This window comes from Haliotis rubra, unplaced genomic scaffold (genome assembly GCF_003918875.1).
Source record: "Haliotis rubra isolate DU_JTF1 unplaced genomic scaffold, ASM391887v1 Scf420, whole genome shotgun sequence".
Taxonomy (NCBI): domain Eukaryota; kingdom Metazoa; phylum Mollusca; class Gastropoda; order Lepetellida; family Haliotidae; genus Haliotis; species Haliotis rubra.
In genome coordinates this window covers 808,061-822,427 of record NW_025767103.1, presented here as the reverse complement: position 1 = coordinate 822,427, position 14,367 = coordinate 808,061, and the positions used below count along the sequence as shown (strand labels likewise).

The 14,367-nt window shown below is 38.6% G+C and overlaps 1 protein-coding gene across 10 annotated transcripts in view; it reads right to left on the bottom strand.

The window, feature by feature from the left end:
- LOC124288601 (6-phosphofructo-2-kinase/fructose-2,6-bisphosphatase-like) overlaps positions 1 to 14,367 on the bottom strand; it is a 119,252-nt gene that overhangs the window by 69,436 nt on the left and 35,449 nt on the right. For 2 of the 10 annotated variants that reach the window (XR_006901483.1, XR_006901484.1), the window contains exon 1: positions 931 to 1,155. The exons of 2 other annotated variants lie outside the window; for them this stretch is intronic. Coding sequence is in view for 3 of the 8 variants with exons in the window: in XM_046725154.1 (XP_046581110.1) it covers positions 931 to 973 (43 nt within the window). In the remaining 5 variants the exon portion in view is untranslated. Of the gene's footprint in view, positions 1 to 930; positions 1,157 to 9,151; positions 9,298 to 14,367 lie in introns of those variants that run through there. 6 more of the 10 variants (XR_006901486.1, XR_006901487.1, XR_006901485.1 and 3 more) reach the window with 5 other exon arrangements.

Below are 14,367 nucleotides of genomic sequence, written 5' to 3'. Positions count from 1 at the left end.
CTGATCCACACATTGCATCAAACTGAAATAGCAAAGTTTACATGGATTAATCTTTTATCATATTTCTGCTCTTCAAAGTAAAAATGTTTATAGGCCTATTTGACTTGGCACCCTAAGATCATGTGGATGAAGTGTACTTCATTTGAATTTTAAACCTTTAATATTACTCTTACAGCTGCCACCAGTCATCTCCATAACAAGCCACAGATAATTTCAAACAAACTACTTGGGAAAGAAAATGGGGAGTTCATGAGTGCAGTGAATTTTGATGCCTTTCATGGCCTGATGTCAACATGAACATTATTATCAGGAGCATAATCTAAAGTGATACAGATATGATTATCCTCAAATAGGAACACTGTGCATGGGCCCACACGTCATGATTACGTTAGACTGTCTATACTGAACATCCTTCACGCAACTTGAGCAGAAAAACTAACATCTTAACATGTTCGCATGTGTTCATGGCATGTGGCTCAGACATGCGAGTAGATACGGGAATAGAAACGACTTTTTTACCATATCATGGATTCATTTAGACCTGCACGGAGGCCCATATTTGGACAAAGGAGCAAATGTCAGTAACAATTCCTAAATTGGAATAAAAAATTGCCAAGTCACGTTATTTCTTTGCAGAGGTGACTTGCATTTTACTGATAACAGAACCAATAAACAAGGAGAATCAGTATGTTTGGTCTTGCCATGAAATGATGACATATCCCTAAAACATGAAAATATACACTTTCAAGGAAATCCAATATTTAAAACAAATTATGTCATTTCCTAGTTTTTCTGCTGAGGGCACAAAGTTTGGCATCATAGATAAAGCACTGCATAGGGGGCAGATGATATTTCTTGACTATGACAAAGCAGTTTTATACCACACAGGACCTTCCAACACTGATGCAAGAGTAAAGCAACTTAGCTCACCTGTGCCCCAGCGACCAGGGTCAGCACACCACGCTTTGCTCATTCTGCTCTACTTCAACATGCTGACAACAACAGCCGAGTTAGGGGCACCTTCACTGAGGGATGTTGTCCAGCACTAGTGTTCATACAAGTCTTGATAAAGCAAGTACTTCTATGAACTAGTCACCACTCAGCTGACTGCTGTAAACATGTACTGCACTGACCTTGCTCCAACAGTACAAGGCCAACTGAATGTTAGGGCAGTTCATTCACTCCACAAGGGGGGTCAGGTTGCTGCTAGGTAGTGGAATAATCATTATCACCCACGCATGCACTGAAGCAGAAATACAGTGGGCTTGGCGTTATGAAAGGGGACGCATTATGGATTTGTGCATACGGAGAAGTACCCTACATGACGACCAGCCATGTGTGTTGGCTAACACACAAAACAACTACCCCTCTCTCAAACAGCTTTATGTACATATAACGTCTGTGGTTAAGACATTATCTAGGCAAAAACAGAAATTCCACTGCAGCAGTATGAAGTCTAGCATATGCTCACAAGCAAAGCACACCATGGAAGGCAGTTACTCTTGCCAAAGAATGTTGTTAGCCTGTTGTTTTGAAACATTTTCCTGCCTAACAAAAAAATAAGATGATCCTTTGACTATGATCCCAGAGTTAAACACAAAATACAACCCACTATGTCAGTGTTTATATTTGACTGTTATCAGTCATGGGACAAATGATGAATCTCATCTGTGTGTCTTCCAATTGGAATATATAATAACATCATAATAACATTTAGAAACATCAAAGGTCACCTGTTTGCTAAATGTTTAAGCCAGTATTATAATGAAAACATACTTGTGGCATTACGCTTACACAAACAATGTTTACATCTTAACATAAATAAATGTCAGTGACAATCTATATCTTATCATATGATAACTGTTTCTAATGACTGTTTGTGGAATTATTTCATTATGGCTTTGGATTCAAGTACTGACTGACTGAGTTTGGTTTTACGCCGCTTTTAGCAATATTCCAGCAACATCACGGCGGGGGACACCAGAAATGGGCTTCACACATTGTACCCATGTGGGGATTCGAACCCGGGTCTTCGGCGTGATGAGCCAACGCTTTAACCATTAGGCTACCCCACCGCCCCCTGGATTCAAGTAATGAAAAAAATATTATTAGTTTTTGAGGGGGAAAAGGTTATGCATATACTGCACAGTTTATCATATAGACGACTGGTATTATACAGTACAACCAGAAATTATTGAGAATTTAAAGATTGTAATTTTTTTATATTTTTCACTCATTACTCTCGTATTAAATGTGAATATTAGCAGAACATAACTCCAGATTCAAAGACAGGTGAACAGTTAGTATTTTGTCAAGTCACAAATGGGCTGTAGTCAATGCAGGCCTCTCTGCAGTTCAATGCAAGTCTAAGGGCATACTACTGATCAAAGAACTTAGAAAAGGGCATACTACTGTCAAAGAACTTAGAAAGTCGTGGCCCATGCTGTTCCAATATCGGACCACCTCTTCTTTCATTTCAGCAATATTTGTCAGATTTTTCTTATTGACACTTTCCTTCATAAGTCCCCAAACATTTTCTATTGGATTTAGGTCAGGGCTATAGCTTGGCCAATCTAATGATGTCACATTTTGGGTCCGAAACCAGGCCTGTGAATGCTTTGAACAATGTTTTGGGTCGTTGTCCTGCTGGAAAATCCAAACATTTCCATAGAACAAGTGAGCAGATGGAAGTAAATGTCCCTCAAGAATATCTGTGTACAGCTCACTGTTCATATTCCCTTCAAATACACAGAGGGGTGTTGCCCCTAACACAGATATGCCACCCACACGTTAAATTTTGGACTGTACTTTGGGCGTTGAAACAAAGGTTTTTCAGTTTGTTTGGTCCAGAATTTCAGTGTATTAGGAAACAGCCACACACAACTTTCATCTGAGAAAATCACATTGTCCCAGTTACAATTTCTTTGCTGTAAACACCAGTTCAACCTTCGCTCCTTTTGTTCAGGTTTCATGATAGGTGATGGAATTCCTTGACTTTTCTGCCAACCCATTACATGCACCTCAGTTCTAATTGTCTCCTTACAGACAGCCACAGTTCCTCTATCAATCATATCCAGCCTTATGTTTTCTAAACCCCTTCGTTTGTTTTTAGAAACAAGAATACCAAGCCGCCTCCTGTCACCGACAGTCAATTTTCTGGGCTTACCTGCGCCTCCCTGGTGCTCAATGCCATATCCATTTGCAATATTTTTCAAAACACGATAAACAGTGGACAAAGGGATGCCTGTTCTTCTTGAAATCACTTTAGCTGATCTGATGTCCTTGTTATAATACTCTAAAATCAACTTCCTCTTCTCTATATCATTCATACTGAGGATCACTGAAAATGTCGTCTGCTAGCAAGTAAACAAAGGGGGATAACTCTTCACAAACTAATGAAAAAGGATTAACGGAGTTGTCTCTCTTGAATGAAAGCAAGAACATCATAGCTGGCCAAGTTTGTATATACTAGAAATCCAATTACACATATTCCTAAAATTGTCAATAATTTCTGGTCATACTATATTAACATAGACATCCTTGAAGTAGGAGACTTCTAGGGAACCAAGCATGTTCCTGGCAAGGCAAGTAAGTCTGCAGACACTTCTTCTGGACCAATGGTTAGACAAACTAACATAAAGACATGGTATACCACTGGTATTTGATACGAGAGCTGGTCTGCTGTGTGGTATGTATCTCAAGGGCCAGTGGAAACATGAATAATGGCCAGGTGGTCAAGTGTTACTCTCAGGCAGGGATTTACGGGATGCGAATTCCTGTGTCCTATACTCATAAAAATTGACAATGGACGCAACGGAATTTATTAACGCATCCACTGGGATGCAGAAAAAGTCCACATACTTTTTAAAAAAATTCCAATCAAGTAACAATAGGTTATCACAGAGTTTGCTACTAGCTGGGTTATGGTATCATTTGCAGTTTAATTACTGTAACAATGTTATGATAATGATACACGATACAATAACACGTATTAAATTTAAGTGTCTGGGACCCCCATTTTGTAGCCCAAGACCCTGAAAATTAAGAGTATGAGTCCAAGGGACCCTCAAATACAGGACTCCAAGTAAATCCCTGCTCAGGGATCTGGGGATTGTGTTGTCGACTGGAAACAGAGGGCCTTTAACACACACACAAAAAGCATCAACATATATACATGCTAACTACCACTAACCATAACTAACTATGGTAACTTGCACAATACAATAAATACCTTGATAATTTGTTTGGCATTCAGTAACAAGCCCCTGTGATTCAAAACAGAAACTTCAAGCCCATTCAGATACCACCTGAACTCTCAAACAAATACTATTTCTTCTACAAGTGGTGGCACAAAAAAACTTCCAGCTAATTGCATGTGACAGTAAAAAAATGTCAAACTTTAATCAGCTAACAGAATTTCAACACAGTGGTTGTCCATTGTATGGGTATTGTGCATTAATATGTATCTACCAATGAACATGCTGCTTAACGACTGATGAATATTTTATGTCTGAAGTAGGTTGCACGTAACAAACATTTTCCAGGGTCAAAGAGGTATATGACTCGATACAAGCATCTGCAGTTCAAAACAGTGAGATACAATTTCTGTCCCTTACAAACAGGTAATGGATGGACTGGTAGCTGAGGAAAGTAATCGGGTTTGCGCTTCAGTAAATAGGTCATTTCTGAATTCCTCATGTTCATCAACTGCTTTCACCTGGGATGTGAATACAAGTCCCCAAATATGACACATATATGTATTATAGCCTGCCCTGCATGAAGTCTTGACAACCAGCAGGAGTGAAAGCCCAATATGGCTGTCAGCTAACAGCAGACTTGAAATAACTGGTTACAAGAAACCTGTTTTTACAGACCATCACCTTGGCAAAATGGAACAACAACAAAGTATCAAGTCAAGCACATTGATTTATCTTTTGGTAGCAACTGAAACATTTATGTATGGTGAGGCACCGATTAATACCATGATCAAGACGATCGAGGATACTTCCTGTTGAGACACGCTTGAGTGTACCGGGTGTGTTATTTACATGGCAGTCTTATGAGTGAGAAAATTGCATCAGTTGTTTATTTCTTGATTCAACAAATATGACAACTAGAAACATACTTTCTAAAGATAAATTTGATGTTTCAATTTTTATGAATATTGATTAGTGTCCCAAACTCATTGATAATCAATGACCCAAGCGAGATCAATCAATTGACCAAATACTAATTCCTGCACAAGCTGTCATGCTACTAATTTTCCCAGAAGGTGTGACATCATTGGTTTATATGTACCTAGATTCTCCATAATCTTTGACCCGTGAAGATCTGGGTTAAAATTGGTCTTCAGTAACCCATGCTTGTCGTAAGAGGTGACTAAAAGGATCGGGTGTCAGGCTCACTGACTTGGTTGACACGGTCATCGTATCCAAATTGAGTAGATCGATGCTAATAATGCTGATTACTGGATTGTCTGGTACAGACTCGATTATTTACAGACCGCCGCCATATATCTGTAATATTGCTGAGTGTGGCGTTAAACAACCAACCATGTGGGTGACCAATGAGACGATACACCAATACACAAAAAAAACTGCAATAAAGCCACGTGATCAGTTGAGAAACTATCACGAGTTATAACATTACATACAATTTACATATAAATCCCAACATTTTTTACCACTAGCAGATGAAGTTAAACTTCAAAATGTTCAACTTTGTTATCATAATAATAAAAAATTAAGGGGTAAAAAAGATGACAATATTTTTCCAATTAATTTCAAGACGAAACTGTGATCATTGTAAGAATTCTGGGATATTATATGGGTACTCATGGGGTTGAAACAATAACAAAAGCAACAACCAGTCCGGGAATTGCTCTAGATCAGTGTCCCGTTATACATGTAAACATTAAAAGGTACCAGTTCATCACGAGACTGTTTACCAATATTCAACGGTTTGAGACAGATGGCAGAGGGACATGTTAATATCTGTACCCAACTTAACACATTCAGTGTGAAAATATCATTTCTCGCATGCCAAAACAAATCAAAGGTCATAAAATAATAACAAGGATCCTTATCAGAACTGATCTAACAGGGTCAAAGTGGATGGTTGGATGAACAAAGCGTTATCTGGAAGTGAATCAGCACAATGACAGACATTTCATATAGGCCATATTTCAGCTGAAAGCATCAAGATGCTTACATCCTAGCTATATAAAAGTGCAACTAGCAGTCCACAGAATCAATGGATGACAAGCAAAACAAGACAGACAGCACAACCTGTGCATATTCCATCAAGATCTTGGATGGTTTGGGAGCAACTACTTGTTTGTTAACTCCACAGTCCTGCTTCACTGTTCCGGTGAAGTGCTGTCTCAAGCAGACATCACACAGACATGATCTGTCATATTCCCACAGTCCTACTTCGCTATTTTGTGGCTGCCTACAAAAGGACGTCTGAAGCAGACCAACCAGTCACATCCCAGAGACATAATCTGTCATATTCCCACAGTCCTGCTCACTATTCTGTGGCTGCCTACAAAAGGATGTCTGAAGCAGACCAACCAGTCACATCCCAGAGACATGATCTGTCATATTCCCACAGTCCTGCTTCACTATTCTGTGGCTGCCTACAAAAGGATGTCTCAAGCAGACCAACCAGTTACATCCTAAGAGACTTGATCTGTCACATCATGGTAAGATTTTACACAAGGTCTCACCTTGTTTTGGACACTCGGCATGTAGCTATTCCCATCCTACTGTGAATCAGTGTTAGTCATGTGTCCTTATCTGTGTACACAGGTATAACACAGTTAATGGCTACCCAGTAGGATGAGATGCTAATGAGATGGCTCACCTTCTACAGGGCAGCATGGATTGTATACTCCCCAAGGAGAAGTATGGCCAGGATGATAATGTGCTTTGAGCATGGACCAAATGTATGGAGGCTAGAGCAAAATAAGTTCATACGATTTCTGTTATATATTGATTGGTAGAATCTCAGTGTGTTTCTTCCATTAAAACCTTTGACAAAATTACATTTTGGGAACACAAGAAAATATTTAATTCAGTGTTAACCATCTATTCTACATGTATCTTTTAATTACTCTCTCTCTCACACACACACACACATGACTTTTTTATTGAAATTTATTTTATCAGGTTAATCCTTATCCATCCATCCATCAGTCCTCACCTCCGTCCATCAGTCCACTTATCCCAGTCTACCCTACCAACTATCCATCCAAACTACCCTCCCATCCCTCCCATCCATTCATCCATCCACATGTAACTTGCTATTTAGGCCATGGGTTTAAAAATGGACAAAATATAGTCATTTATGCACAAAATCTCCGTTACCGAAAGTTCTAAGTGACATGCTGTATTGAGCTTCCTTACGGCCCCAGTTGACTCCGATAGCTGCTGGACCACTAATACATGTCACTAATGTAGTGATTAAACCTTTAAAACAGTCCACCCGTGAAGGTCCAGGTTAGAATGTACCTTCAGCAACCCATGCTTGTTGTAAGAGGCGACTAACGGGATCGGGTGGTCAGGCGCGCTGACTTAGTTGACACATGTCATCGGTTCCCAATTGCACAGATCGATGCTCATGCTGTTGATCACTGGATTGTCTGGACCAGACTCGATTATTTACAGACCGCCGCCATATAGCTGGAATATTGCTGAGTGCGGCGTAAAACTAAACTCACTCACTCACTTTAAAACAGTCATTCTTCGCATCATCTTTTGTGTTTATGGCAAAGGAGCAACAGTGAGTAACATTTTGCTTTTGGGACAAAGGTTACTTAGTTAGAAGAGGAAACTCTGTGATTCAGGCCAGGGTATATTTACTGTATGATATTTACTATTATGATACATAACCAATAACATGCAATCATATTTGCAGAACCTTGGGTTTAATGTTAAAGTACATCATTACACATATACTTAATATTTCATAAAGAGGTGTTTAGACAATGATGAAGTTACTTTCATTCCTCATTTTGAACGCTGAAATCCCCCCAGAATTCACACTGCACATGCGCACAACAGCACATGGAGACAACTGAAGCACCCATAAAATGAAGACGACCACATCAATGTCAGAGTATTTGAAGCTCCTGGAAAATACTCTGAAAACTGCAGTCTGAAGGCATCTATGAGCAGAAATCTTGATGTTTTTGTAATTAAGAAACATTTTCAATATAAACCCAGTCACATTACGTTTCCTTGACACAAGAATTCCCTATGGTCATTACCTAGTCATGTGCATCATCTACAACTTTAAAAACACAAGTTAAATTAGAAAATTCACATGCACTCACAGGTCCGGGTGAAATATCTAACATACAACATGAAATCAATGTCATTCAAAAGGGTAACAAATAAAATTGGATAAATCTGAGACAATTTTGTGTGTGTTTGAGATGTAAGAGGGTCCAGTGTAATGACTACAGTATGTGTTCAGTTAATATGGCATAAAGAGAACCATGTTGGGTATTCTTCCTGCTCTTTAAAGAAGAACAGTCTGCATCAGCTCTTAGTATTCTAGTAGTATCTGGTTACAGCAATGTATGTCACGACCAGTGGACCCTAAGAAAATTAGGTACTCCAAATCTGTGCCCTGTTTTTGATTACAGAAATATATCTAGGATTACTGACAGCCCTTGTTCCTTGGGTGATAATCGAGAAAAATCCACATTTTGTTCTATATTGTTTTGTTTTTTCAAAGTTCTTATTTTCCTACATTCAGAGGTATTTTCAACACAGAATTTTAACACTGTATCAAATATATCAACATTAAAATCATCCATACTGTTCCTGTTAACAGTGAAAGACAGGCCTTCCCAAATATCGTTTAAGTATCAGTTAGAGAGAAATCCCTGGTGTAAAACTACTACCTGGACAATCATTTCTACAGGTAAAGTGTCACCTGAAGTGTCCCCATCATTCAGTATGTCTATCATGTAAGGGCTAACCTACTTATTAAGAGGTAATGTAACCTGAGAACATTGCCCTAAATTTCAGATAATCAATTATTTATCACAACACAAATTCTAACCTTGATACGTGATCATACAACTACATTTAGTCAACATCATGTTTACAATAACCCACAAACACATAACAACAAAGGTTACCTTGTGTAATGAGTAAACAGTGCTTAGTTGTGTTCATCGCAAGAGTCGATACAGTTAAAAGTGACCGCGACGCCTGAATTTGCAGAAGTCAAGATAAACACCACAGCCTTGTCACCACAGTTATGTTTGGTACATCGGAATGATATTGTCCCCAAGGTCACGTCCACACACACACTTGGTATATACACTCCCTCTGGCTGGATGGTTGGATATAGCACGGAACAGTGGTGTTATCAGGAGAACTGACCTGTCCCCCTACCCAATGCTCTAGTTACAGGTAGAATGAGGACAGACGTCATCAGTGAAGTGACAGTGATGCCCATACTGACTCACCTCCCGTATGTCAGCATTTATAGCATTTATACACATCATTGAAGGTAACATACAACACATTTATTGTCCATATATCAGTAACACATGCTGCTAGTGATCCTCTTTAAAACTCTGAATATGCAATTGCTAATAAGTGTGCTTGGCGATAACTCATATACACATGTGTATAGCGCCGATATCCAGTACAACTGCTCAAAGGCGCTTTGTTTTCCCTCGATCATTGGATGTCCATCACAATCACACATCATATTTTCAATCTCAACTCCCTGGGGAGCATACAATTCTTGCTGCCTACTAGGCACTCCAAGTTAATGTGGCTTTCCCATCCTTACGAGGTACCCATTCACAGCTGGGTGGACTGGGACACATGGTCACAGTGCTTTGTCCAAGTTTACTGCACGTTGCTGTACCCGCAACTAGGTGTTTGCACGTATTCATGTGGCCACCATCTGGTCATCTACCAACGGATTCGTGGGGTTTTTTAAGTGCACAGTGTTGTGTACTGTACACTAGGGGTTGTGACAACACTGAAAGAGTCTGCACACAAAGTTGACTCCAAGGTTTTTACACCCGGTCACTGGTGGGCTCGATCCCGGCACCTCCAAGCTCGCTGGATTACTAGCCTGGTGCCTTAGACAGCTCACCCACCACGCCCCCATGAGTAACAAGAAGGGTCCAAGTGGTGCCAAAGGGATCCACAGACCTGGTCCAGAAGTCAAATAGACAGTTAATATTTATCAAGACCCAGGCCTGTGCAGGAGGTGACACTGCCTTCTCATTTTATGGACAAACATAAACATCAGATTCAGCTTCTGTGGAGGACTGAATTGTTTTACAAATCTTTACTAAGGCTGCCATGAGTACACTATGAGGCAAATATGTTTTATGAATATATACTAACAAATACAATATGTCATGTAATTGCTGAAGCTGAAACATTTAAATGATATTTTCTACAAGGCAAAAAAAGCAATACATAGCAAACAATGAAGTTTATAGCCTTAAATGACAGTGCCATGTGGGGACCTGGAAATATAACACAAGTTAGGCTTCTGTCTGGCTTGGATATATTCCATTTAGTGAATCTAAACAATAAACTAGTTCCAAATAAAACCACCCTCTTAAATATATTTGTAAATATTTGATTCTAGTGACCATGACTAATGAATTGAATTTATGATGTGATACGGTTCCATTCACCGAATACACGAGTGATTCATAATAGGACTAATAGGCCAATTTTCATACAAAAATCATACAACTTGTTTAACATCCTTATTTTGATTATGACTTTTCTACAGCTCCCATGTCATCCTGGAGAAGAAGCAATAACATTTGATATTTCGAATCAGCTTCCATGATTTGAGACCTCTGTTTCTTCACATGATTTATCCTCAAACTGTCTTGGCATTCTGTACTGCGCAAGTCTAATTTCTGATTTGCAAGATTAGCCCATCAGCTCCAGTGTGACAATTGCATATTATGTGACAAAAGTAAGGTGCATTCGTCATCTCACATACATTGGCTTGTTTGTTGTTTAACTTCAGGCTCAGCAATATTCCAGCTTTATGGCAGCGGTCAGTAAATAATTGTGTCTGGACCAGATAATCTAGTGATCAACAGCCTGCGCATCAATCAATGCAACTGGGATATGATGTCAACCAGCTTAGTGAGCCTGACAACCCGATCCTATTAGTCACGTCTTATGACAAGCATGGATTGCTGAAGAACAATACTAACCCGTATCTTCAGGAGATAGATAGATGGATAGACTGACAGATTGTGCCAAAAAAGGTGCTAGAATTGGAAAACTGATTTAGTATAATGGAATTCTGAAACAAGATTCTTGAAACTTACATTTAAGGAGGTGTAAACGAATAATCTCTTTATTAATCAACAGTTTACAATCATCTGACATGTGGAAACAAGTCTTCTACAGTTTTAGAGCTGATATTGAAAACCAGTGAGAAAATGAAGTACAAAATGTCTTATTTTCACTACGCGCAGTAAAATACTTAATGAGGGGAAAATGAGGTAATAGTAAAGATATCATTACTTGGTTCAACGTCTCTCTGATGTCAGAATGTCTGAATGTCTGTGGAATGGAAAGTTAAATGCTTCGAATGTTGCTACACAGAGAAATCCACACCTGCCTGATGGCTGCCTCTGAACATTTATTCAGCTTCAGTCCAGGATCTACTGTCTGTTCCTAACAGATGGCAAACAGATCAGTTATATTTGATTCCAGAAGTTAGGCTGGCCACCACATACCTTTACAATCATTTGAATCTATGTATACAGAGACCTAAATAGCGCTTCCCTGAAAATGTGTGACTGGGTGCTTTCACAAGAAGCGTTGTCCATCCAGACAATAAAAGGCATTCAGTGACCAAACACTATCATCTCAGACTAAGTGCTTGAATATACTTTTACCATGTAGTTACTGATCCAAAACAATTACATGAAACCTGGTGTTGGTGCAAGTTGTTGGTGGTGGTGGTTGAAAACACTTTGGTATCTATTTCTTTGCCCACTTTTCTCAACTTTAACATTTAACTTTACTTTAATCACTGAATTTATTTCCATCCTGATCCTGATCTCAGACAACTACCTTTGTCTTTGCCTCATCGATTTGTCTTTGCCTCATCGATTGTTGATAGAAAATCAGAAATTTGCTTTCACTTAAAAAGTGCATTGAATCTTCATATTTTCTTGTCAAGTTTATTACTGAAATGTTCTCACTAAAATGATAAACCATCTGATAAAGTGCATTACAAAGCCAATTTATAAACTTGGCATCATTTGAAGGTCATGTACCACTCAGATACATCTTCATACCTCCAATGCTTTCCTCTGTGATACATTGGGTGAAGAAGCAGATGATTTCTGTGGAAGTGCACAAGATGAGCACAAGTCCACCCACCTATTTTGAACAAACTCATTTTACAACAAAAATAAACCCTAAAATTTGCAAAAGTCTCCATTTAAGAATTGTTAGTTATGCAACTGTGATATTTCCAAACCTTGTTTCAGGGAACTGACCTCAGTTCTCGTTCATGTTTTTTGCCACATGTCCACTGGAACATGTCAGTCTGTAGAACAAGGAATCATATTTACCTTGCCTTAAATGGTTTCAGCAAGCAAGTGTATTATCAAAGATGAGGAGGGCATATTGTTGTTGATCATGCTAAAATAGATTCAATATGCCATGAATGTCCACTTTACTGTCAGTAGACTGTCAATTACCTTGCAAATGTTTTAATCATCTAAATAAATGTGTGGAATTAGATCCAAATATTGTTTTAATTATTCACAGATGCAAATGCATGCAAAACTTATCATATCATAATGTTATTTCTACCAATGTTTCAGCCCTATTGAATATTTTCAAAATACAACAAAAATGACCCAAACCATACTCACTGCAATAAGCACCCTGGATAAAAAGAAAATGAACAAGTAGGGCTCATTTAAAATCCATACACAACATATTTACAGATAAGGATGAATGTCAGCATGTCACATAATTATGTTCTCAATCAAGCAGAGAGTCACAGAACTGTCAATATTTCATCCATCATGGAATTTACTGCGTCATCATGAACATCACTGATAAACACGAGTCATCAGCAGATGACAAATCCCCCAGTCCCATGAAATTTGAAAAGGACAATTCATCGGACAGTTACTTAAAGTCAAACTTCACATACAAGAGCAGTTATTGAGCTATCAAAACAATAACATGCAAATGGTATATCTAACTTTGTACTTCTATTTCAGCCTTGTCAGGTACACACCAATATCAAAGTCAAAGGAAACAATACAAATTTATAAAAACCATAAAAGTAAAAGAAAATTGTGTGTTTTGTTTTTGCAGCTTCATGAAAAACACCTAAAGTACTGTCGGAAATAGAAAAAAACTGTATTTTCTCATTTATCTCTACAATTTATGTAATTGATGTGTGCAACTGTGAAATATCTGTTAAACTAAGTTCGGCCTAACTACAGTCTCAGTGGTAGGGACATAGGAAACGTAGAAAAAGGACTTTACTGAGGAGAGATTAGTGCAGAAATGAGTCCAAAACGATTTATTTGGAACAGACCATGGCTTTATGCAAATTAGTGTGTGACGATATTGTATTACAAAGGACACTTTTTAAATGCCCAATTTGAAATTAGACGTAGCTTCATTATAAATGATAGCTGACGTAAAAAATAATAACTTTCATGCTGAAACTATTAAGGATGTAGCTACCATGGAGTCTCACTGTCACTATAAAAGAAACAGATAGGAGGGTTCGTCTCAAAAGCAAAACCTGGACGGGTGTCGCAGATGATCGTTTAGGTCGGGCTGGGGGATAGAGATATCAGCTAAGATAAGATAATCCTTCAGGGCAATTATACTGGGGAAGTACACTTCATAACAATTTACAAATAATATCCAGTCCTGTTGATCTTCGCGATCGGGTGGTCCTGCCACCTATATATTTTGAGACCTTTAATACGATGCGTTTCTATGGTTATCAGGAATCATACTCTTTTACATATCTCAACATATATGAAAGAAAGACACGTAAGATGTTAATCAATAGATGAGACATAGTCAACACACATGAAAAAGCACAAAATATCTTTGAGATGACCCCTTGTGCCTGTAGGCAGCACATGCATTTCATGCCAGGTGAATCGACGGTCCGTCGTCATACCTGGCTGAACGACCTAATTGCCATCTATAGTCTGATCTATTGTTTTCAGCAGCTATTCATATTTTCCCCGATTTTACGAGTAAACATGCTTTTCTGGATATCCTATTATGCATCCCACTGAATGCCAAGTTAGGCCAAAGTGGGTTATTTCGACATATGCTATTTTCTATTTCCGAC